At 37.8% G+C, this 27,591-nt stretch overlaps 1 protein-coding gene across 8 annotated transcripts in view; it reads right to left on the minus strand.

Annotated features, from left to right (window-relative positions):
- The window catches only part of LRRC7 (leucine rich repeat containing 7), a 574,473-nt gene that overhangs the window by 347,119 nt on the left and 199,763 nt on the right, over positions 1 to 27,591 (minus strand). For all 8 annotated transcript variants that reach the window (XR_014053757.1, XR_014053759.1, XR_014053758.1 and 5 more), the window contains one exon: positions 12,378 to 12,580. Coding sequence is in view for 5 of the 8 variants with exons in the window: in XM_081490660.1 (XP_081346786.1) it covers positions 12,378 to 12,580 (203 nt within the window). In the remaining 3 variants the exon portion in view is untranslated. The remainder of the gene's footprint in view (positions 1 to 12,377; positions 12,581 to 27,591) is intronic.

Genomic DNA, 27,591 nt, shown 5'->3' on the forward strand with positions numbered 1-27,591 from the left:
GTCCTATTGCCTTCAGGACTTTGCTCATATAATTATCCCATCAATTTCTTCCATTTAGTTTCTCCCTCTTACTTCTAATTTATTCTCATTAGTGTATGGTTCAGTTCAGTTCAGTCGCTCAGTCGAGTCCACCTCTTTGCGACCCCATGGACTGCAGCACGCCAGGCCTCCCTGTCCATCACCAACTCCCGGAGTTTACCCAAACTTATGTCCATTGAGTCGGTGATGCCATCTAACCATCTTATCCTCTGTTGTCCCCTTCTCCTCCTGCCCTCAATATTTCTCAGCATCAGGGTCTTTTCAAATGAGTCAGCTCTTCGCATCAGGTGGCCAAAGTATTGGAGTTTCAGCTTCAACATCAGTCCTTCCAACGAACACCCAGGAGTGATCTCCTTTAGGATGGACTGGTTGGATCTCCTTGCAGTCTAAGAGACTCTCAAGAGTCTTCTCCAACACCACAGTTCAAAAGCATCAATTCTTCTGTGCTCAGTTTTCTTTATAGTCCAACTCACACATCCATACACGACCACTGGAAAAACAATAGCCTTGACTAGACAGACCTTTGTTGCAAAGTAATGTCTCTGCTTTTTAATATGCTGTCTAGGTTGGTCATAACTTTCCTTCCAAGGAGTAAGCGTCTTTTAATTTCATGGCTGCAATCACCATCTGCAGTGATTTTGGAGCTCAGAAAAATAAAGTCAGCCACTGTTTCCACTGTTTCTCCATCTATCTGCCAGGAAGTGATGGGACCAGATGCCATGATCTTAGTTTTCTGAATGTTGAGCTTTAAGTCAACTTTTTCACTCATTAGTGTACAAACGTGCTTTAATACAACTGATTGTAAAAAAATAAACAAAAACTTATTTTGACCTCAAACTTCTCTCTAGCTTGTCTCATTCCTCTGCTTTCCCTCACTGCAAAACCTCATAGAACAGTATGTGTATATATACACACACATCATTGTTTCTTCAATCCACTTCACTGGGTTTCCACCCATATCAAGGTTGCCAATTACTCATATACTAGCAAATACAACAGCCCTTCTTCTGTCACCTCTTAAAACAACTTCTGTCATTAGCTTCCATGACAATAGCATATGGTTTCTTCCAGTATCCATAGCAACATTTTCTCTCCTTGCTTTCCTAATTTATCAATGGTAACTCTTTCTAAATCCCTTTTTAGGCTTTACTCTCTTATCTCCCAAACCAATTCTGTTAGCAAACTCTATTAACTTTACCTAAAGAGCATAATCTGAAATGCTTTGCTTTTTCTTCACTAACGCTAGTTGCTCAGTCATGTGTGACTCTGTTGTGACCCCATGGACTGTAACCATCAGACTCCTCTGTCCATGGGATTTTCCAGGCAAGAATACTGGAGTGGGTTGCCATTTGCTCCTTCAGGGGATCTTCCCGACCCAGGGTTCAAACCCATGTCTCCAGTGACTCCTGCACTGGCAGGTGGGTTCTTTACCATTGTGCCACCTGGGAAGCCCTCACTTATTTCTTCCTTGGTGTATTTCCTCTGTCTGGAAGGCTCTACCTAAAGTCTACTCGGTTGATTCTTCACTGTCATCTGAGAGGCATTACTGTCCTCTTAACCTAAAGAGTCTTCCAGCAATTTTTCTTCTTTATTTTCATCATGATACCTGCCATTATCTAACATTTTCTCTTAAAAATTATTTTTATTCTCTTTTTGCAGCAAAGGAAGTTTTGTGACAAGACTGACTATTTTCACCCTATTTATTTAACTTACATGCAGAGTATATCATGCAAAATGCCAGGTTAGATGAATGGCAAGTTGGAATCAAGATCACTGGGGGAAATATCAACAACCTCAGATAAGCAGATGAGACCACTCCGATGGCAGACAGTGAAGAGAGGAACTAAAGAGCCTCTTGATGAGGGTGTAAGGGGCGAGTAAGAAGGCTGACTTGAAACTCAGTGTTATAAAAACTAAGATCATGGCATCCAGTCTCATCACTTCATGGCAAATAAATGGGGAAAAAATGGAAACAGTGGCAGATTTTATTTTCTTGGGCTCAAAAATCACTGTGGACTGTGACTGCAGCCACAAAATTAAAAGACGCTTGCTCCTTGGAAGAAAAGTTATGACAAACCTTGAGAGTGTATTAAAAAGCAGAGACATTGCAGACAAAGGTCTGTCTAGTCAAAGCTATAGTTTTTCCAGTAGTCATGTATGGATGTGAGAGTTGAACCAAAAAGAAGGCTAAGCACTGAAGAATGGATGCTATACAATTGTGAGGCTGGAGAAGACTCTCAAGGGTCCCTTGGATTGCAAGATCAAACCAGTCAATTCTAAGGGAAATCAACCCTGAATAGTCATTGGAAGGACAGATGCTGAAGCTGAAGTTCCAATGTTTTGGCCACCTGATGTGAAGAGTCAACTTATTGGAAAAGACCCTGATGCTGGGAAAGACTGAAGGCAAAAGATAAAGGGGGCAACAGAGGATGAGATGGTTAGACAGCATCACCAGCTCAGTGGACATGAATGTGAGCAAACTTCAAAAGACAGTGAAGAATAGAGGAGCCTGGTAAGCTGCAGTCCATGGGGTCACAAAGAGTTGGACACAATTTAGCCACTGAACAACAACAAAGGTTTTGTGAGAATAGGAACTTATTGGTCTTCCTCAATAATGTATCTCCAGCTTCTATAACAGTTGTCTGCATGTAGTTGGCGGAGAAGGCAATGGCACCCCACTCCAGTACTCTTGCCTGGAAAATCCCATGGACGGAGAAGCCTGGTAGGCTACAGTCCATGGGGTCGCTAAGAGTCGGACACGACTGAAGCGACTTAGCAGCAGCAGCAGCAGTATGTAGTTGGTACTCACGAAATGTTTGCTGAGTACATGAACTAATCAATGCTTATATTTTACCTAGAATTTGTTTTTTATACCATTTCCCAAAAATTTTCAGTAAAAATCAATAAAAGTTTTCAATTGCATTGAAATTTCAGTGTGATCTGATATTTGTGTAAAGATTACCAATAAATGATGGGATGAGTAAGTTTCCAGTTACAGGATAAAACATTTCAAAAACTGACTGGAGTACTACAGAAGACCCAGTTTCTCACTAACACACATAATAGTGGGTTGCTAAGACTATACACTGTTGAAACAATAAAACATTTTAAACAAAAGTAGAAATCTGAGTAAGAAAAAATTATCTAAAATTTTCCACATATACACAGGGCTTTGTTTTGTTTTGTTTTTTTACAAATTTATCCTTTGTCTTGCTTTCTTTTGGGCCCCATAAGAGTCCATCTATGTTGTTTATTTATTGAAAGAAAAAGCCAATGCATTTGAATGCTAAAGTAATTGTAGGTGAAAGAATAGATTTGGATAAAGATGCTTCAGGCAAGAGATTAAACAGATTCAAACTTTGATTATTTATGTACCACTCATGTGACAGTTTTATTTTGGATATGGCTTTATTGTATTCAGATAAATTCTGTACCTTTGGTACTGGCAGACAGAATAACACACACTATGCACACTGAGTATCTTTAAGGGGGTGAGAGAGTTGAAAAAGGTCATTTTTTTTGTTTCATTTTAATTGAATTTTCAGAGAGCCCTCCATAAATACAAGTGGTGCTACTTATATAACATGCCACAGTTATAGATTATCTGTGTTTCTGCAAGACAAACACTTAAGGAATTATCTGTTACTGTGAAATTTTTTTAAAAAACGAGGCAATTTATTAAACAAGTAGCAGTTTTTATATCATACATGTGTAAATTTAGCTTGTGCTTGATCTAGAGCAAAGCTTTTCACATTTTTACACATGATAATTCCTTAACAACTATACTGAAACAAGTAGTTGTTTTTTTTCTTTTTTTACTTTGAAAGAGTCCTCTTGAGTTGAAGAAAAAAAATCAATGATCATTCAAGTTTTGATAAAAAATCATAATTAAGAACAAACAATTCAGAATTTGTCCCCCTAAAATATGTCTTCTCTGGCTCCTTTGGTGTCATTAGACTTCTCACAAAATAAGCTAGTGCCCTTGATTTTAAACAATTTTATTTAAAGGACTAAGAAAAACATGGTTTCAGACTCCCAAATTCTAATTAGCACATATGAGTGAATTAAAAGAAGAATCAATAAAATTGCAGATATATGATATGTAGAATATTAGAGGACACTTTTTTTGCTTATCCAAAATCCATTCTTTTCCCACTAGAACCTCAACCTTCTTTTTCAAGGCATCTTTCACTGTATAATATTTTTGGAGGCATCTGGAATTTGAATCTTGACATGTCAAATTCTTAAGAGATGTATGTCACAGTTGTATGGGGGTGTTTGAAGGTACAGTTCTCACAAAAGCAGCAGTGTATGGTCTGTATTGTCAATGCACTGTGAATTCTGTGCAGAAATTCAGAATTCCCTTGGTTTCTACCGTTTTTTGTTGTTTTTTTTTTATGTAAAGTTCTTCAGGCTCTTATTGATTTGGGACCTGAGATACATTTTGAATGGACTTTCATCTTTACCTAAAATGACCAGTTGTTTTTTATGGCCTAAAATTTAAAAAAAAGACAACAAAAACTGACACAACTGTATATACATACCAAGTAGTAAATGCATAGTCATTTGTTGAATAAATTTTTTTGTTATCATAGTCTAAATCAACTTCATTAAACATATGCTCTTTCTTATCAAAATTAGCCATTGCTCTTAGCTCAAGAGTTATATATCACTTTGCTGTTCTTATAGTGCTTTCATGTACTTGATAGTATTTGGTGCTTACTGCAATCCCAGGAGATAGGCAGAAACAAGTTTGTTAGAATCTAATGCAGATGAAGAAGCTAAGATTCAAAGAGGTTAAGTAAGATGCTCAAAGTCACCTGATGTATTTCTGTCAGAACTTGTGTTAAAACTAGGTCTTCCCTATTCAGAACTCTACATTTACTGTCTTACTTCTGTGATAACAGTCAGTAACTACAGACACTACTCTATTTGTCAGAATACTTCCTTCCGTTGTTTATCATTTTAATCTATTTCAAAGGAATCTCAAATGAGTGAATCATAGAAGGTTGAGTTTGAAAAGGATTTTAGAGAAACTATTCCACCCTCTACTGCCATAGATGTTAAAGTTGATCCCTTGACATTGCTCCTGTAACACTTTGAGAGTCAGAGAGCAGTTTTATTAAGTTGAGAAAATATTATGTGAAAGTTCTATTTTACATGGATGAAGTACTTAGAGTTTGAGAGTAAAAATAAATGCAGAGTGTACTGTATTAGGTAGTGGATTATGGAGGAGCCTCGAAAATTATCCTACCTCACTTCAACCTCCTGAGTCAGCATTAAAAATTAAAAAAACAACAACCAACAAATTCAATGAGAGAGTTTTATTTTCTATGTTCTATGCAGATACGTGCCAACATTTCCGGTCCTCACCTCTGGCTGCTGTCAAAGGTCTTACTCTTTGCAAGATAATATATATTGTTTCAGAGGAAGCTATGGGGACTTTTTACAACAATGATACAGTATTTTAGCAGTGTTTTGCTACTGGTTAACAGGATTGTACTGTACTAGAAATCTTCTAGAGATACAATTAAGCCTAACATTTTGTTGAGGGAAGTAAGCCGTGGTGGTGGGCATTGTTATTTTGTCTAAGAATAACATGGGTAAAGAAGAATAGCATGGGTAAAGATTCTCTGGTAAGGTGATGCTTGAGCACAGACCTGACGGAAATGAAGCAGCAGGCCATGAGGAAGAGCAGCCCTGGCCGAGGAAAGAGAAGGGGCCGTCTCTGAGCAGAGAGCTTGCCTGACTTTTATGTGTAGGCTCAGCCGAAACAGTTCCAGCACTGTTGTCAGAACCCATTCTTTGGTCATTCACTTGTAGCTCTATTTTACCTGCTGGCATGATTCAGGTGTGTTTTTGTTGCACATTTATTTTTTTTTTAAGAGTCAGTGAAGATTTCTTCCATGTCATGGCCAGTGACTGAATCCAAGCTATGCCAAAATTTTCACCTGTCTAAAACATCCCTGTTTTATCAACTCTTGCCTGCTTTATACTGTATAATCAATTTCTCAGCCTTATAGCCTTGCATGAGTGACCAAGATAGAATAATGAGCACCATCCATCTGTTTATTGGTAGCCCTTGCCTGACACCTGGCTTCCCAATGTCTGTTTCCTTCCCAGAAGAAGCAACTGTTGATATGGAAATGCTTTTTCCCCCTAGCATCTCTCAGCTTATGAACAATATTCTGAATACAGTGGATGTCACATCATTAAGATGATGAAGCATCTGGGAAGCACGTCCTTGAAAAGTGGTTTGAGAAACTTGGAAATTCATCTTGGAAAACAGAACTCTAAACCAATGGATACAAAATCCTTTAAAATGTTTGGAAGATCAAGGCAGTAATTCCAGAAGCATAGTTCTTTATCTAGAGAAGGTATTCCTTCATAATGTTAGCAGCACTCTGAGTGCCTAGCCAAGTTTTAGATGGATAGACTGGTGAATGGCTCTACATCATTAACATATTGCAGAACTTGCAAATAACCAGACCTTTCCAATAATATAATGGTCTGCTTCTTAAGTGAGTGGCTTCTTCCACCATAGAAAGGTTCATTAAGACATTGAATGACTGTTCTAAAAAAAATAATATACATTTCTGCACTGTGTGGAAAATTGGACTAGTTATTAGCTATATGTTCTCAGAGATTAGCGGTCCCTGCCAACACAACATGGGGCATGAAGAAAAACTTCAGTTATACATTTTTGACTTGTTACTATAGCATAACCTATTCTATTTTAACTATAGCATAGTCTTTGATTTTAATTTTGGATAGAAATTTAACATCCCATGTGGCCTAAGAGAAGTTAATTACCTTTTCTGACCTTGATCTGCTTATTATAATAATTAAGGGCTTAAATAAAATAATTTTCAAAGTTGCATTTACTGCAAAATGTCATAACATGATTTTGTGAGTCAAGGAAATTCTCTGGGGAACTGGTGGTATTGTCTATTACACAGGCTCTTGGTGTAGCTGTTTGGGTAAATAACCTATCACTCATTATGGACAGAGGATGCAATGGTCAGGCGGCATCACTAACTCAATGGGCATGAGTTTGAGAAAACTCCGGGAGATAGTGAAGGACAGGGAAGCCTGGTATGCTGCAGTTCATGGGGTCACAAAGAATTGAGCACGACTTAGCAATTGAACACCACTATGGACAGAGGATTGTTTTTCTAGAAGCTGTCTTTGGAGATTTCAGTTAGAAATGAAGACATGCCACAAAATTTTTTGATGGAGAGTTTAATACGCAGAACTATCTTGAAATCTTACAAAATCTTACTATTCTACCCAGGGTAATTAATACGGAAAATTTCCTTTCTCTGTGGTATGCTGCTGCTGCTGCTGCTAAATTGCTTCAGTTGCATCTGACTCTGTGCGATCCCATAGAACGATAAATGCCAATTATTGATTTTTTTTTATTCCAGGTGCTCCATAAACATTATCACACCAAGCACCCTACCTACTTATGTATCTACCTATGTACATGTGTATATATATATGTATGTATCTGTCTGTTCAACCTAGGAATTGGTGCTGTTATTTTCCCAGTCTTGCTAATGAAGAAACTGAGGTTTTCAGAAAATGAAATACCTTCTCAACCAATTAGCAGTGCTAGGTTCTGATACCAGGTTTGTCTGAGTTCAAGGCCAAGGTTCTTAATCTCTAAAATATTTCTGGATAGTTTAAATGGAGAAAATTTTGTAAGTACAGTATTTCAAATTTAGTCCCATCCTCTTGCATATAAAGGCTTCCCTAGTAGCTCAGCTGATAAAGAATCCACCTGCAATGCAGGAGACCCTGGTCAATCCTGGGTCTGGAAGATCCCCTAGAGAAGGGATAGGCTACCCACTCTAGTACTCTTAGGCTTTATTGGTGGTTCAACTGGTAAAGGATCCGCCTGCATGCAGGACACCTGGGTTCAATCCCTGGGTTGGGAAGATGCCCTGGAGAAGAGAAAGGCTTCCCACTCCAGTATTCTGGCCTGGAGAATTCCATGGAATATAAAGTCCATGGGGTCACAAAGAGTCAGACACGACTGAGCACCTTTCACATTCACTTTTCTTTCATATAAAGATAAATTGACCTCTTCTACCAAATTCACTCTGTGTCTTTCAATTTTGGTTCATATTGACTTTACAAAAATTATTTCTATTATCTTTTTTAAAGTTTCTCTTCAATTTCAAGAAATTTCTTTGTAGTTTTTCTCTTTATTGCACTTTTTTCACATTTGCCTTTCCACGCTACTTCATTTATAATATACATCTGTGATGTTCTTTTACTTTGTATAATTTTAAGTTTCCAATTCCAAATAACAAGTAAAGGAGCACTAAATGATAAGCTGTGTGGGTTTCTATCACTGTGTGAAAGGCATGTCATTTTTGTATTTTTACCTTTCAAGCAACACAGATTGAACTATTCCTAATCAAAAGACTTCCTGTTCTTTCATATCTATTTTTGCATCTTTTCTGACACACTCTTGACATTCTTTTCCTAATGCCATTAACCTTGACTCTGTTCTCTACCTGTTGCATAAGAACTTAGATATTCATGGTCAGCTAGAACATTCCCAGTATAAAATATCAGAATAAAGATAATAAAAGAATTATAAAAAGTAATGTTGCCATAATGTAATATCGAGAATACAAACGGTTACCTCATTACTCAACAAATCTGAAATCATAATGGTAACAATGTCAAAATAGTACCAAAAAACAGTAAAATAAGAGAGCAAGCAAAAAATGCTATATTTAATCTAAGTTTGAAAACTTTAAATCTCCTAAGGACTCAATATTTTGCCTACAAGTCCTTACGAACTTTGATGAAGATGAACTATTCCTCATAAAGTGATGTTATAGCATTTTGTTTGTAGTGTACTTTGTGGTAATCTCCCCTCCAGTCCTCCTACCTCGTTCCCTTGTATTGCTGTCAGTAACCAAAACTCCACAGAGGTGGCCCATCACTGTTGAACCCAATCAGAGTAATCCTATTTTTCTTGCATAGTGGATGCCATGGCAAAAGGACTGGATCAACAATGAACATGTGACACAATTAAGTCCAGTGAGATCTAAGGACAAGGTAACCAAGGAATTCCGGAGGAGACACTTCTTGTCCTTCTTAGGAAAAGAGAAAGTTTTCAGAAGCCAAATATTTCTATTTTTGGAGGATGTGGAAGTGAACACTAGAATCACTGTAGCCATCCTGCCCCCTGAGAGAAAGCCAGCCTCAGGAAAAGTTATTCCCACATAAGCAAATAGTAACATACCAAGTCTGGAGTGTGTCCTGAAATGCATTTTCCACTTATGTGAGCCAATCAAGCCTATTTCTTATTAAGTAAGTTTGGATTGTGGTCTCTATTAATTAAAACACACATAAGGTGGTTCAGACAGTAAACAATCTGCCTGCAACGTGGGAGACCTGGGTTTGATTCCCGGGTCAGGAAGATCCCCTGGGGAAGGAAGTGGCAACCCACTCCAGCATTCTTGCTTGGAGAATTCCATGGACAGAGGAGCCTGGCGGGCTATGGTCCATGGGGTCGCAAAGAGTCTGATACAACTGAATGACTAACACTTTTACTTTTTCAGTGGGCCCTAATTGATATGTCAGCCCTTTTGTTTCTTAATTTACCTATTTTTTCAATAATATAGAAATATATACAGGTATTATTATGATCAAATTGTGAAATCAAATAATTTAGATCATATCTCAATATTAGATGCTTTAGAAGAAACTAATCTACAGGGTGGTTTTAGGAAAGTAATAATATTGAACTTTGAGAGCCAAAGAAACTCTGAAAGATTATGTGTAAAATATTTGAAATATATAAAGCATACTAATAACAAAAGATAACCATTTCTCCTAAATTCAAATACAGCAGAAAAGTGTTATTAAGTTCTTGACTCACTTGTATTATTTTTCCTTATTGTTAATCCAAGCTCTCCTCATTAAGCTCCTAGTGACTTGATATGTAAAACTCTCCAACGGCATTATCTGTCTGATGTATGAAGTCAAACCCTGCTGTGTGACTCTCAAGACCTTTCATAATCTGAGTTCTTTCTGCTCTCCTGCTCTACCTGCATATGTCAGCACTCTCCCACCTGTACCTGCAGCTCCAGACCCTTGACAGTTTTGCTGCTCCTCTCCTCCCCTTCTCCACATATTCCATCTTAGTTTTTGCTTCTGTGCTTTTTGGTCAAGGCCTCCCCTGCCCCCTCCAAAAGCAGTACTCTTCTCTGTACCTAAGCTCTACTACAGGACTTGGTTCTTTGGCTCTGATTATACGTCATTGTGCATTCACCTCTAAAGCTTCAGTTTTCTTCGTGATTAGGTTGTCAGATCCTTGAGAGCAAGGAATGAGACTGATTTCTCTTGTAATTCACTAAAGCTTCAACTACTGTGTAGTTGAGTAGATATTAAATCAGTGAGTATTTGATCAATTGACCTTGTGCTTGTTATTTGTCTTACAGACTGTTGCACGGATCTAGAAAAAGATTTTAAATATCTGGATTGCCTTAGAACTGCCAGATATGGCAAATAAATATACAGGGTGGCCAGTTAAATTTTACTTCAAAATAAATAACAAACTATTTAGTTTTAGCATAAGTATATCCAATGCAATATTTGGGGGTATAATTATACTAAAAAATGGCTTGTTTAGTAGTTTAAAATTTAAATTTTACTGGATGTCCTTTATTTTATCTGGAAATTCTAAATAGACCTGACCTAAAAAAAAAACCAAAACTTTGTGTTTCTTAAATTAGAGCTAAATACCACATTTATGAATTGTTTAACCTTGTATAGTTTTGCCAATCAAGTCTTATAGCACATGAAGTTCTCGGCATCATTGCATCTAGCAGTGACAACACATATATTGTGTATTCATTATGTAAAAGTCACCATGCATCCTTCTGTACAGGAAGCAAAAATGAATAAGATGCTTCCTCTGCCCTCAAGTAGTTTATAGCCTGGTGGAAGATACAGCTCATTTTAGTCCTATCTCTACTTATGTGCAATGTGGATGTTAATCCATATGGCCAAAATTTTTTTAGGCCTGACCCAGCCCTCCTGGGCAAAGATTCAAGATGACACTATACATTTAGGTTATCAAAAATGAAGAATATTTGCTTTGAAGTATATATTAAATAGCTCCTGTCTCTGAAGCATTATATAAACACCATAATTCATCATCCTAAACGAAGATAATTTTCAAAAATTCTTTTGATCAGAACACTTTATTCTGCTTTTGATAATTAAGTTAGCTTTTATGATGCAGGGCTTCTCTGATAGCTCAGAGAATCTGCCTGGTAGAGAATCTGCCTGGTAAAGAATCTGCCTGCAATGTGGGAGACCTGGGTTCAATCCCTGGGTTGGGAAGATTCCCTGGAGAATGGAAAGGCTACCCACTCCAGTATTCTGGCCTGGAGAATTCCATGGACTGTATAGTCCATGGGGTCTCAAAGAGTCAGAAATGACTGAGCAACTTTCACTTTTTGATGGAGGATTTTTTTTCTGGTTCTTGGATATTTAATATGCATTTTTTAGCATAAGCAACAGAAATGTATTGCATGACATTTTTTCCCTCTGAGCTATCACATAAGTTCTTCACAGGTAAATGCCATGCCAACTACTTAATCTGAGTTACTTATTTAGGTGAACAATAGGATCCAATGATTTAGATTTTATCTTTCTGCTGTGTGGCCTTGTCTGCTTTAGCTAATGTCTCCAGTCTTTTCTGGTCATAGGCAGTGTGTGTTTATGTGTGTGCAAAATTTGATATTAGTTAAAATTTTTAGCTACACGATATTTATAAGTTGTATGCCGTATAAACTCAGTGATATTTGTTATAATCAAAGATTTCAAATTCCAGAAACAACAGCATGTTTTTCATAACAGTATTCTTGATTTTTTGTGTGTATGTATATGTATAAAAGCATTTCTTAGACTTAACATATAATTCAAGGCTTTAAAACAATGTTATCTTAACATACAACATACGAATTTTCAGTTCTGGAATAGAGAGTACTATATTTTCCCTTTCTTTTCTAAATATAAGCTATTGATCTCAACTCACCAATCTGCATTTTCTTGAAGATCATCTTAAATTAAAATAAAAATGCATATCCCATAAAGTAATGATTTCCATGGTTATTAACATATCACAAGAAGTTGCAAATGGAGTGGCATTAAAAGGTGATGAAACTATTGGGAGAAGTTATGCTAACTTGAAGGATTTGTCAATTACCTAGATAGAAGGCTATAGTTAGCATTATCATTATGCCAAGTCTTTGGAGCTATGAAATACTCATTTAAAGTATGTGTTTCAGGTTGTCAAAAATTACCTTTGGTAGCTCTTCAATTTGATTGGCATCTAGGTAAAGCTCCTCTAATGTCCGTTCAAAGTTAAAGACCTCCTTTGGCACCTGCTGAAGGCTGCAGTGGGAGTAATCTAAAACTGAGATGATTTCTTCTTCACCTCGGAAACATCGGCACGGCACCAAACGGCCAATGATTTTCCGCTTGGTGGTCATCTCCAGGCACTGCACTAGAGAAAAACAGAAAAAAACCCAACTGCTTAACCACCAACCTTGGAAGGTATTCTTAAAATATTTAAAGCTTAGAAATTTAATTATGACATATATTTTATAATTATATAATGCTTTAAAAATTTTACATAAGACATGCATATGCATTATATCATTTAATCCGTAAACAGCTCTCAAAGGTATGTAAGACAGACTTTTATTACCATTTAACAAAGAAATGGATGCAGAAAGGGGCAGATAGTTCCCATTGTCACACAGATTTGGAATGGCAGAAGTGGACCAGAACACAATCTTGACTTAGTGCAAGGCTTACACTCACATTTGAAACATAGATCTATAATACAGATTTTTAAAATTTTAATACTAATTGCAATACAGGATAGAAACCTCCAGATTTGTTGGAAAAAATATATTTCCCTCATTTCTCCAAAATATTAATAGTCAAGTTTTACCCATAAGGTTTATGATATCCTCTTTTTGACTCAAATTTATTTCATTAATCAATAATTATCTATTGAACAGTTAATGTGCTCTAGACATTCAACTAGGTACTGGGGAGAGAGACATAAATTGAACAAAATCCCTGTTGGAGCTACAGCTGTATTGGTTATTCACTTCAGAATAAGAATCTGTACTTATGAATCCTTTTATTTTAATGGGAAAAAACAGTCATGGCAGAAATTTCTGTGCTGTCCCTGACATGTCTTTCGCTAGATTAGCACCAACCAAATGCTATGAAAACTTGCACAAATCGGTATCATGGCATCTACCACACTTCATTAAAGTTACTGTTTTTCATGTCATTTTTTTCCTAGACTCTAAGCCTCTCGAGGGTAGAAACTATTTTGTTCATTTTTACGTTTGTCTTGGTGCTTGACATACAGTAGACAATCAATAACCAATGTAAACTAAACAAATCAATTCATGAATGAACAGATGGATACATTTGAGAGTCTGTCCCCAACCACCATCAGATACTGGTGATTAGCTTGAACATCTTCTCATTCTAACTAAAAGGTCACTATCTCTGGAATGTCTCAAGATAAATGAATAGCATCTTCCTCGGAGCTACCAGGCACTAATCTCATTGCTTCCTAATCATGTGTACTATTTTCTCATGTACAAGGTGGGTTCTTGAAGGAAAGGATTTTGTCTTTTTCATCTTTGAATTCATAGTAACAGTACAGTTTGCCATCTGCAGAAACAATATTGAATGAGCATCAATTTGAAACTTGCATTTTATTCACTGATTTATTTTTACTTATCAACATAAACCTATTGCAGAAAAAGAAAGTAGCAATAGTTGACAAAAACAATGCAGGATTTTGTTTTGAAATGGCTTAGATTAAATCAAATTTGGAGGCAGAGGCAGATGAATACAATATGTTTAAGAGATGGTGAAACTTCAGCCCAAAGCCACCTTTATTCTTGCTTTAACTTATGAAATTTATAAAATTATATTTTGGGACAGGTTCATGAGTCAGCTCTTACATATGGTTATTTGTACATGGTAATTTGTAGAAGGTTTATCTAAAAACATTAAAAAGATGACCTTTCTTCTCCATTAGTTTCTGTCTCTCAAAATCCTACATTTCTCATTTCTGGGAGCTTGAATCACAAGGTTTTGGCATTGTTATTTTACCTGACCTTACTTGAAAGCTCTGATTACAGGCTGATCTCTACATAGGATCTAGCACACATTAACAGCCAGTAAATGCATCTAATATCTGACATATACTAGGCACCTAGCAAATGTTTGTTGAGGTTATTGTAGTTGTAAAAGGTAAGTGATGATGGCTCAGACTATGAGAGTAGCAGTAAGAATGGGAAGAAGTGATGGACTGGCAAGGTATTTAAGAAGCAGAATCCCTAGTGTGGGTGATGGATTAAATGAGAGGTGGAAAAGGTACTGTGGGGAGTAGTCTTGAAAAATTCCCATGTTTTTAATTTAAGTCTCTAGTAGCCACGTGACTACTCAGCTGTGATGCCATAAAGCTGACTCAAGGCCTTTATCCTGTCTATCTCTATGATTCATAGCTGAAGAATCAATTGTTCATACATTGTTTTCATTCAGTACCTTACACTCACCCTTTTGTGCCAAACCATATGGCTATTTCTTGATACCTATCTGTTGTTTCAACTGCAATTTTTTTATTATGAAGAGAAAAAAGAGAACATCCAAGCCTGTACCTGAACCATTTGGTCAGAGTGTCCACCGTCCAGGAAGGCTTTTGCAACTTAATGCACTTTTAGTACTGCTTTCCCTTTCGTTGAAAGCATTGTTCCTCTGATAATCTCATTGCCTGCCAGTAACCTCTTTCTTTAGTTCAGTTCAGTTCAATAACTCAGTCATGTTTGATTCTTTGTTACCCCACGGATTGCAGCATATCAGGCTTCCCTGTTCATCACCAACTCCTGGAGCTTGCTCAAACTCATGTCCATCGAGTCGGTGATGCATCCAACCATCTCATCCTCTGTTGTCCCCTTCTCCTCTTGCCTTCAATCTTGCCCAGCATCAGAGTCTTTTCTAATGAGTTCCTTCTTCGCAACAGGTGGCCAAAGTATTGGAGTTTCAGCTTCAGCATCAGTCATACCAATGAATACTCAGTACTGATATCTTTAAGGATTGACTAGTTTGATCTCTTTGCTGTCAAAGGGACTCTCAAACGTCTTCTCCAACACCACAGTTCAAAAGCATCAATTCTTCAGCACTCAGCATTGTTATGGTCCAACTCTCACATACATACATGACTACTGGAAAAACCATAGCTCTGACTTGATGGACATTTGTCAGCAAAGTAATGTCTCTGATTTTTAATATGCTATCTAGGTTTGTCATAGCTTTTCTTCCAAGGAACAAGTGTCTTTTAATTTTGTGGCTGCAGTAACCATCTGCAGTGATTTTGGAGCCCAAGAAAATAAAGTCTGTCACTGTTTCCACTGTTTTCCCATCCATTTGCCATGAAGTGAGGGGACTAGATGCCATGATCTTTGTTTTTTGAAAGCTGAGTTTGAAGCCAGGCTTTTCACTCTCCTCTTTCACTTTCATCATGAGGCTCTTTAGTTCTTCTTTGCTTCCTGCCATAAGGGTAGTGTCATCTGCATATGTGAGGTTATTGATATTTCTCCAGGTAAACTTGATTCCAGCTTGTGCTTCATCCAACCCAGCATGTTGCATGATGTACTCTGCATATAAGTTAAATAAGCAGGGTGACAGTAAACAGCCTTGACGTAATCCTTTCCCAATTTGGAACCAGTCCATTGTTCCACGTCCAGTTCTAACTACTGCTTCTTGACTTGCATATGGGTTTCACAGGAGGCAGGTAAGGTTGTCTGGTATCCCCACCACTTTAAGAATTTTCCACAGTTTGTTGTGATCCACACATTCTAAGGCTTTAGCATAGTCAATGAAGCAGTAGTAGATGTTTATCTGGAATTCTCTTGCTTTTTCTATGATCCAATGGATGTGGGCAATTTGATTTCTGGTTCCACTGCCTTTTCTAAATCCAGCTTGGACATCTGGAAGTTCTCGTACTGTTGAAGCCTGGCTTGCAGAATTTTGAGCAGTACTGTGTTAGCATGTGAGATGAGTGCAATTGTGCAGTAGTTTGAATATTCTTTGGCATTGCCTTTCTTTGGCAATGAAAACTGACCTTTTCCAGTCCTGTGGCCAATGTTGAGTTTTCCAAATTTGCTGGCATATTGAGTGCAGCACTTTCACAGCATCATCTTTTAGGATTTGAAATAGCTCAGCCAGAACTCCATCACCTCCACTAGCTTTGTTTTTAGTGATGCTTCCTAAGACCCACTTAACTTTGCACTCCAGGATGTCTGGATCTAGATAAGTGATCACGCTATTGTGGTTATCTGTGTGATTAAGACCTTCTTTGTATAGCTTTTCTGTGTATTCTTGCTACCTCTTCGAAATACCTTCTGCTTCTGTTAGGTCCGTACCATTTCTGTCCTTTATTGTACCCATCTTTGCCTGAAATGTTCCCTTGGCATCTCTAATTTTCTTGAAGAAATCTCTAGTCTTTCCCATTCTATCATTTTCCTCTATTTCCTTTGCACTGATCACTTAGGAAGACTTTCTTATCTCTCCTTGCTATTCTTTGGAAATCTGCATTCAGATGGATATATCTTTCCTTTTCTCCTTTGCCTTTCCTTCTCTTCTTTTCTCAACTATTTGAAAGGCCTCCTCAGACAACCATTTTGCCTTTCTTTTTCTTGGGGATGGTTCTACTCTTTCTCATTTCAGTTCACTACCTCTAGAACCCATTGATGACTTTGGCATCTAATTTATGGAGTATCTATCCATTGTAACTCCTTCCATTCCTGATTTATACTCCTTAGACATAATAGCTTTCAACTTTTTCCACCCTAAATTTCTAAGAAACTTAATTGTAATGCCGTGGTTTTTCTCCATGATTTTTCCCTTATAGATTTTTGCTATATAACATGGTGGTTTACCTTTGTCCTAACAAATTCTCACACACTTATAACCAACAAAAATATACATAGCAATTTTGTTTTAAATTAATAATACTTATTTTACTATAGCTATAAATATTACTATAATTCAATTACATTTTATCTCTTCTGCATCTTTTTATTTCTTTAAAAATTGCTTTATGTTTTTCTTTTTTGTTTTTTTTTTAAATGTATCTTTCACTCATTCAAGTTGCTAACTATCTCCTCTTCTCTTGGTATAATGAAAAACATGTAATCTATCATTTACCCCCCAGGATAATCCTTCAGGAGCACGATACCTTCCTGCTTCTGTCTGGAGTGGTTCCTTTTCTAGATCTTATATATATATATCTATATACACACACACATATATAAGTGTGTGTCTGTGTATGTGTATGTGTGCGTTTGATCCTGGAATATCTCTTCATTGTCATTCTGTAAATTTTACTTTTCTTTCTTTTGTTTTATTCTTATTTCCTGGACCCCATGTCTTTTTCTTTCTAGACCTTTTGGACTATAACATCCAATGGTGAAATATAACATCCAGTAACTCATGAGAGAGAATATATACCAGGAACATATTTTAGACTTCTGCATACATGATCATGGTTTCACTTCACCTACAAATAAATTTAAAGTTTGGTTGGATATACACTTCTAGGTCAGAAGTAATTTTCTTTACAAATTTGAAGTCATTTTTAATATATTATTTTCTAGCTTTCAAGGTTGTTGTCAGGAAATCTAGCTCCATTACTACTCAAATTCCTGTTTTACTCCCAGTTTCCCCTCTGCCAGAACATTTTAGAACTTTTATCTTATTCTTAGTCTTTTGAAATTTCATGACGATGTGCTTTGGTATGTTTTTATTCATTTGCTGGGTACTCATTGGGCCCTTTCACTTTGAAAGCATTTATCCTTCACTTGCTAAATTTTCTAATTTTTTTTAATTGAGAATTTCCTCCTCTTCATCATTTTTATTTTCTTTTTATGCCATTTTGATTAATTGGACTTACTTCTTAGAATTACCTGGTAATTCAATTTTTTTTTTCTTTTGTAATTTTCGTGCCTTTGTCTTTTTATTTTATTTTCTGAGAAACTGTCTCAACTTCATCTTCTAAATCCATCTCCTGCATTATCTTTTATCAGGTAACATATTCATACTGTCCAAAAATTATTTGTTCCTTCCTAAATCATGCTCCTTTTTCACAGTATCATGATTCTATTTCAGGGTGCCATATCACTTTCATTTCTCTCAGAAGATATTGTTGTTAAGTTGCTAAGTCAAGTCTGAATCTTTGAAACCCCATGGACTGCAGAATGCCAGGCTTCTCTGTCCTTCACTATCTCCTGAAGTTTGCTCAAATATCATGTTCACTGAGTTGGTGATGCTATCTAATCATCTCATCCTCTGTCTCTCTATCCTCCTCCTGTCCTCAGTCATTCCCAGCATCAGGGTCTTTTCCAATGATTTGGCTCTTTGCATCAGGTACTCAAAGTATTGGAGCTTCAGCTTCAGCATCAGTCCTTTCCATGAATATTCAGGGTTGGTTTCTTTCAGGATTGATTGGCTTGATCTTGCAGTTGAAGGGACGCTCAAGAGTCTTCTCCAGCACTACAAGTTGATAGACCTTTTTTGTGTGTGAGCCTTTTCCCCCTTGCTCCTTGCATTTACTCTGAGTTCTATTTTCTGTTTGTTTCTTTTGGTCTTTATCTTTCATGATAGAGGTTTTTCACAAGTATCTGGTGATCCCTGGCTGTCCTTCAATTTTGAAGAGTGACTCCCTACAGAGCTAATTGGAAGCTTTGTATGCATAATAGGTTTCACTGCAGGATGACTGGCAGTAAGTCAAAGAATGTTCTGGTCTTCTGCCTGAGGCATAACTGTGCAGTTTTGTAAATAAGGATCTAAGTCAGTTTTTCTATTTTCACCACTAAGTTTTTCCAGTTCTTTGTCTGGTACTTGTCTCCAAGACTTTCAAGGAGGGCTATGAAGCAAATCCACTTTTGTATCCCTTTGTGGGTATATTATAACGTAGCTGACAATGTACTTTTTATACAGATAAATATAAACTACATCGTCTTTTAATGTCTTCCTAAAATCTGTTGAAATCTCTTATCTCCTGGTGTCTTTTCTTCAATTTTCTCTCTCCTTGTGAGTATCTGCATTTAAAATTTTCTTTTAGTTTGGTGGAATTTTGGTTCAGCTCAATAAGGTAGGTGGGAGATTAACTTCCATGTTTAAAAGAAAGTTTTCCTTTCTTTAATCCCCTGCATAGTTTTAATCCCTTCTTATCTGACCTACTAGGAGCATTAGACTAGAACCACATTTTTCTTTCACAAACACTCTTTTCCTTTCGCTCCCCTGACTTCACACTCTTCTGACATTTATCCTTCTGCTTCAGTTCTGCAATTTCAATCTTTTAAGAAGATCCATCTTCTCTTCCAAACATTGACATTTAAAATATTAGAGTTATTCCCTGGCTAGTCTTGTTGCCCTTTTTACTGTATGCTCTCTCCCTTTCAATCTTTACAATCTCACTCACCTTTCCCAACTCTTTTTGTTTAACTTTGATGAGTGATGGCTATGAAGTTTTTCAAATTTCTATTCAGATTTATTTCCCTCATCATTTCGACTTTGTGTTTTACGAACATCTCAAACATAACAATGTTCAAAATTGAAGTGATGCTTTTCAAAGGTATGGAGTCCATCATCATGGTCAAGAATTTAGACTCTGAAGCCAATTCCTTGGCTGTATGACTCTCAGCACATATGTAACCTCTATCTGTTTAGTCATCTCTAAAATCAGAGTACATACCAAGCTTGTAGAATTGCATCATCTAGTTTTAAGTATTCACTAAGTGTTCTGCCCAAACCTCCTCTTCCTGTGTTCTCAGGCTCAGAGAACAGCCACACAGTTCACCTAGTTTCTCAAGATAGAAAGCTTAGCAATCTTCTTGACTCCTCTCATTCTCTCACTTTCCACACCCAACAATCACCAAGTCCTAATCCTTCAATAGCCGAAACTTATCTTGATTCAGGAATATTTTTCTTCATTTCAACTTGCCAGCAATGTTGTTCAATGATTATCTCCTGCCTATGTACCCGTCTCTCTCACTCTATTTTTCTCCCACCACAGTGAAGTGGGGTGACTTTTTAAAAACACAAATATTATGTCACCTTCTTACTTCAAATACTTCAGTGTCTCCTCTCTGCCTTCCAGACAAAGTCAAAAGTTTTTTATTGTGGCTTGCAAGTATGATATCGTCCTCTGGACTGACGGCTGCCTTCCTCACTCAGATCCAGGGCTCTGTTCTGTCTGGCTAGGTGCCACTCTTCTCCTTGTTTTTGGTGCTCTTTGTAATCGTGGCTTCTTTTGCACGATCAGGACTACCTGATCTTTTTTTTCTATGAGGGTCTTCATAAATAGCTCTGTTTTTGCACAGGGCACATTTCCTTGCTCTTTTCTAAAAATTTAGATTAGAAGGGAAAATAGTTTCTCTTTATTCAATATGTTCCAACTGTGTCCTCTTCTCTATATGTTCCAGTTGTATGCTGCAACACCCTTTGATCCCATTTTGATTACTTATTCAAATAAATCTTGTTCACTAGACTGACACCTCTTGAGGAGAGGGACCATGCCTAGCCTTTCAACAACATATATTTTTAGTAACTTTAGTACTGAATATCTGGTTCAGAGTAGGTACTTTAAAAATATTAACTGTATTAGTGAATGAACATAAGAACTAAAGATGATTATAATGACTTTTATTTATATAGTTTTGGAAATTTTTCAAACAATTCACAATCTATTATCTTCTTTTATCAAGACAAATAGACATACATATATTATTGTATTTCAACAATAAACTAATTAAGGTTTAGTGAATTTGTGATGTGCATAAGGTCACACACAGAGTAATTAGTAGACTGAGATTAGACCTCATTTTTCCTGACCCCAAAGCCATCATTTTTTTCCCATTAGCAGACAATCATTACATTTACAGTGATATTTAGAAAGCAATATTTGAGAATTTATCAAACATGAATTTATCAGTAGTTTTACCACACACACACACACACACAAACATTTGATGGTTATTTACACACAGAATACTTCATAGGTACAAATAGAATGAAGGGGTAACAGTGAGGGAAATAGCTTAGCATTGCTCTCTTACCTGGTGATAAAGAGTTAAAGCTTTTTTGAATGTTGAAAGTATGGAAATATCATAAGGTAGGATGAAAACAGTGTTTCAAGAATTGAGTAGGCCATAACACACAAGAAAGCACATAAATGTTACATACATGGTATACAGAAGCATCATTTGCTTTTTTCCTGAAACACAACCATTGCCTGGGATACTGTAGAAGTGTGCAGCTTCACATCTACTGTATGGACTTTGACTCAGAAGCAACCTGATTTCCTGTTTTATTACATACCCTTAGCAAATATCCCAAAGAGGGATTTTTATATTTTCAGGTTTTCAAAGGGACTTAAAAAGGCAAGAAAAAAATATTCATCTCTTCCTGTTAATATCCTTCCAATAAATTCCATAAATGAAAGTTGATAGTATTATTTTTTGGATTCTCACTGCATAGATTCTCTTCTCTCTTGAACCTTATATTTAAAAATCTAAATTGAAGAGCTAAAGGGAATTTTTCTACAACCAAATCATACAGCCAAGAGTCTCCCTATCAACACTCTCTGAATCAAATGCATTTAAATAGCAGTGCTCACTAACACAGCCTAAACTAGCTGAAGAAGCAGAAAAACTCATCTTGATATATTCCTCAAATCCTTCTCTATTCATAATTTAAACCATAGAGAATTTCAACCACTTGAGAATTATGCCTGCAGAGGTTGACTCAAGCAATAAGAATATGTGTATCAAAACATCTGATTTTCAGTACCTTTGCATTCTCTAGGATTTTTAGACCCATTATGCCAATTTTATCCTTGCCTAATATTTCATCCCTGGAAAGTTAAAAGGACAATGGAAAGTTCAATCTTTCCAAGATTTCTTGTGATAAATACTCGGGCTGTCCTCATCAGTTGGCACAGTCTTACATTTTTCAAATGACAAATGTTTCTAATTTATTCACTGAGAAACCCTTTGCCACAGGAATATGGAAACCTGCCAACCTCTCTCCATGTCCTACTTCAAGAAACATCTTTAAAACAATTACTTCACCTGAAGTAGTCTCTGAAACTCCCTCATCAAGATAGCATACATGGTGATTCTTGGACTCCAAGTGGAGCATCTGAGGCTTGTTTGTTTTTTGATTGTTCACACACTCACATTTCAAAAATTCTCAGATTGCAAGGGTTTGTTTTCATCTTATCATTACAATATCTGAAAGCCTACAAGAGTTATCCACAATTCGATTTGCTATCATTACAAGGAAACCAGTTTGTCTTCAAGATCAAAGGACTGTTGTTAGGATAAACACGTTTATGGTCTTTGGTGTTGATATTACCGTATCAGCAATCAAAACAAGAAATCAAGAAGGAAAGGATGGTGCCTGGTACCAAGAAAAGGCTTTTTAAAATATTTCTAATTCAGCTTTTAGGCAAGTGACTTGTTTTAAGACTAGCAGTGCTTCCATTCTCTTTCCTCACATATTTCCCAGAAATTTTCATCCACTGATCAGAATGTCTCTTTCTACAAATGATTCTTAATATATACCATCATCTCTGATTTAGTTTCTAACTTCTAAATGAGTCATCTATCTTTAAATACAATTCAACTGTTCTAAAGCAGAACCTGAAAATATTTGCTAAGCTCCTACTCTGTACCATATATTGTGCTTTACTTCTTGATTTCTTGCTTTGGTTAGTTGTGTTTTAATTCTCTTAATGCTGTTCCTTGGAGTCATCTTTTACTTCTCCTTTCTTTCCTTCTATAGTAGACATTCAATGTCTTCCCTTTCCTTTCTTTACCATTCAGTTGATCACAATAAACTGTGGAAAATTCTGAAAGAGATGGGAATACCAGACTACCTGATCTGTCTCTTGAGAAACTTGTATGCAGGTCAGGAAGCAACAGTTAGAACTGAACACGGAACAACAGACTGGTTCCAAATAGGAAAAGGAGTACATCAAGGCTGTATATTGTCACCCTACTTATTTCACTTATATGCAGAGTACATCATGAGAAATGCTGGGCTGGAAGAAGCACAAGCTGGAATCAAGATTGCCAGGAGAGAGGAGAGAAGGAAGTCCCAGTCAGGAGAATGACTTCAGCAAAGGCTCAGCTTGGCATGTTGAGAGTTAGACAATTTTTTTTTTTTTAATTTCAGCTACCAAATTTAACTAGAACAACCTAAAATAAAAATAATTGGAGCGGGGCTAAGATGGCAGAGGAATAGGACAGGGAGACCACTCTCTCCCCCACAAATTTATCGAAAGAACATCTGAACGCTGAGCAAACTTCACAAAACAACTTCTGAACGCTGGCAGAGGACATCAGGCATCCAGAAAAACAGCGCATTATTTTCGAAAGAAGGTAGGAGAAAATATAAAAGATTAAAAGAGAGACAAAAGAGTTAGGGATGGAGACCCGTCCCTGGGAGGGAGTCGTGAAAGAGGAGAAGTTTCCAAACACCAGGAAACCCTCTCACCGGCGGGTTGGGGGAAGATTTCGAATCTCTGAGGGCAACATAACCGGGAGAAAATATAAATAAAACCCACAGATTACGTGCCTAAAGGCAACTCCCAGCAAAGAACCCCAGATGCTCACATCTGCCACCAGCAAGTGGGGGCTGAACGGAGAGGAGCAGGTGGCACTGCTTAGGGTAAGGACCAGGCCGAATGCCCTGAGGGCAATCTGAGGGAGCTAACGTGAGATAGCAACCTAAACTGTGGGACAGCCAGAGAGAGAGAACTATCCCGGGAAAAGCCCAAATCTAAGGCACTGCCGGCCCGCTCACAGAACAAAGGACTGAGCAATACCAGAGGAGAGCTAGCCGGCTGCGGACTGCCCCATCCCCCGCCGGACACAGCGGGCAGGCAGGGCCAGCCAGAGCCGGAAGGGGGAAATTCGGCCCCAGAGAGGGCACCCCCTACCAAACTGCAAACAGGCTCCCAGTTTCAAAGCAAAGACTGCCTGAGATCCCGGAGGGTCGACAGCCTCCGGGAGGGTCGCAGCCAGAGACCAGCTCCCCAGAACTAACACAAAGCACACCGGAGCCGGGCGCGCCTGTAAACCGAGGTGGGGATCAGGGAGGTGATAAGCCACACGGCCCCAACAGGGGAGAGTGCGCTCGCCAAACTCCTGGCTGCCTGAGCTGCTCCAATCAGGAACGGCACATGGCACAAACCACGGGTCCAACCGAGTCTGCGCCTTTGTGGAGTACCCAGGAACCTGAACCTGAGCGGCTTAGGCCTGAAGTGCACGCATCTCAGGGCCCACTCCTCGGCCGAGTAACCTGAAGCCGGAGCAGGGTAGACTGGGAAAGCACACACGCCGTGAGCGGGGGCGAACCCAGTGCGGCCGAGACTGCAAGCTCTCCACACACACGCCAGTGATATTGGTTTGCAGTGTTCCTCCCTCCCCACAGCACGACTGAACAAGCGAACCTAAAGAGACCACCTCCGCCCCTTTGTGGCAGGGCGGAAATTAGACGCTGAAGAAACCTGCAAACAGAAGCCAAATAAACAGAGGGAAGCGCTTTGGAAGTGACAGGCCAACAGATTAAAATCCCTGTAGTTATCACTGACTGCATTGAAAGAGGCCTATAGATCTTGAAAAATATAAGCAAGAACAAGAATCTATCTGAAACTGAACAGACCCCACACTGCTCACAACAGCTCCAGAGAAAGTCCTGGATATATTTTTACTATTATCATTTTTTTCTTTTTAATTAAAAAAATTTTTTTTTTACTTTTTTCTTTAAGTCCTCCATTACACCTTTAATTTTCATTTTTATAACCCACTATTACCTTGCAAAAAAAAAACCACCTATTTTTAAAGCAAACTGCATACATATATCTTATACTTTTTGTGATTTTGTTTTCTTTTTTCTTTTTTTATATTGTATTTTTTTAAGAGTCTAACCTCTACTCTAGATTTTTAATCTTTGTTTTACATATTTTATATCAATTTTGCACATTTAAGAACCCAATCTTTAGTACCCATTTTTACTCAGGAGTGGGATTAATGGCTTGATTACTCTCTCCCCCTATTGACGCTCTTTCTTCTCTCCCAAGGAACCTCTATCTCCCACCCTCCTCCTTCTCTTCTCAACCCAATTCTGTGAATCTCTGAGGGTGTTCTGGGCACCGGAGAACACTTTGGGAACAGAATACTGCCAAGAGGCAGAGAGAGATCTCCTCTCTCCCCTCTTGATTCCTCGCTTTCTACTCATGCTCACCTCTATTACCTTCCTCCCCCTCTCTATGTATCTCTGTGAAGCTCTCTGAGGGTTACAGACTGTGGAGAGCACAGAGGGAAGGGCTTACTGGCTAGACTGCTCACTCCACATTTGAGTCCCCCTCTTCTCCTCCTGGTCACCTCAACCCCCCCTCCCTTCACCTCTCCATGTAACTCAGTGAACCTCTCTGGGTATCCCTCACTGTGGAGAATCTTTTCACCATTAACCTAAAAGTTTTATTATTGATGCTGTATGGATGGAGAAGTCTTGAGGCTACTGCAAGAATAAGACTGAAAGCCAGAGGAAACATTAATTAATAAGAGATCATCCAAAAGCCTCCACATATACACTGAAACCAAGCTCCACCCAAGAGGCAATAAGTTCCAGAGCAAGACATACCATGCAAATTCTCCAGCAATGCAGGAACATAGCCCTGAGCATCAATATACAGGCTGTCCAGAGGCATACCAAATCCATAGACATCTCAAAACTCAATACTGGACACTCCATTGCACTCTAGACAGAAGAGATCCAGCTCCACCCACCAGAACACTGACACAAGCTCCCCCAACCAGGAAACCTTGACAAGCCACCCGTCCTACCCCACCCACAGTGAGGAACCTCCACAATAAAGAGGAACTTCAATCTACCAGAATACAGAAAGGCCACGCCAAACACAGCAATCTAAACAAGATGAAAAGGCAGAGAAATACTCAGCAAGTAAAGGAAAATGAGAAATGCCCACCAAACCAAACAAAAGAGGAGGAGATAGGGAATCTATCTGAAAAAGAATTTAGAATAATGGTAATAAAAATGATCCAAAATCTTGAAAACAAAATGGAGCTACAGATAAATAGCCTGGAGACAAGGATTGAGAAGATGCAAGAAATGTTTATCAAGGACCTAGAAGAGATAAAAAGGAGTCAATATATAATGAATAATGAAATAAAGGAGATAAAAGACACTCTGGAGGGAACCAACAGTAGAATAACGGAGGCAGAAGATAGGATAAGTGAGGTAGAAGATAGAATGATGGAAATAAACGAAGCAGAGAGGAAAAAAGAAAAAAGGATCAAAAGAAATGAGGAAAACCTCAGGGACCTCTGGGACAATATGAAATGCCCCAACATTTGAATCATAGGAGTCCCAGAAGAAGAAGATGAAAGGAAGGCCATGAAAAAATACTCGAGGAGATAATAGTTGAAAATTTCCCTAAAATGGGGAAGGAAATAGTCACAGAAGTCCAAGAAACCCAGAGAGTCCCAAACAGGATAAACCTAAGGTGAAACACCCCAAGACACATATTAATCATATTAACAAAGATCAAACACAAAGAACAAATATTAAAAGCAGCAAGGGAAAAACAACAAATAACACACAAGGGGATCCCCATAAGGATAACAGCTGATCTTTCAATAGAAACCCTTCAGGCTAGAAGGGAATGGCAGGACATACTTAAAGTAATGAAAGAGAATAATCTACAACCCAGATTACTGTGCCCAGCAAGGATCGCATTCAGATATGCGATATATTCAGAATTCAAAAGCTTTACAGACAAGCAAGAGCTGAGGGAATTCAGCATCACCAAACCAGCTCTCCAGCAAATGCTAAAGGATCTTCTCTAAACAGGAAACACAGAAAGGATGTTTCAACACGAACTCAAAACAACAAAGTAAATGGCAAAGGGACCATACTTATCAATAATTACCTTAAATGTAAATGGGCTGAATGCCCCAACCAAAAGACAAAGACTGGCTGAATGGATACAAAAACAAGACCCCTATATATAGTGTGTATAAGAGACCCACCTCAAAACTAGGGACACATACAGACTGAAAGTGAAGGGATGGAAAAACATATTTCATGCAAATGGATACCAAAAGAAAGCAGGAGTCGCAATACTCATTTCAGATAAAATAGACTTTAAAATAAAGGCTGTGAAAAGAGACAAAGAAGGACACTATATCATGATCAAAGGATCAATCCAAGAAGAAGATATAACAATTATATATGCACCCAACATAGGAGCACCACAATATATAAGGCAAATACTAACAAGTATGAAAGGGGAAATTAACAATAACACAGTAATAGTGGGAGACTTTAATACTCCACTCACACATATGGATAGATCAACTAAACAGAAAATTAACAAGGAAACACAAA

This window comes from Giraffa tippelskirchi, chromosome 5 (genome assembly GCF_054371585.1).
Source record: "Giraffa tippelskirchi isolate mGirTip1 chromosome 5, T2T-mGirTip1v1.2.pri, whole genome shotgun sequence".
Taxonomy (NCBI): domain Eukaryota; kingdom Metazoa; phylum Chordata; class Mammalia; order Artiodactyla; family Giraffidae; genus Giraffa; species Giraffa tippelskirchi.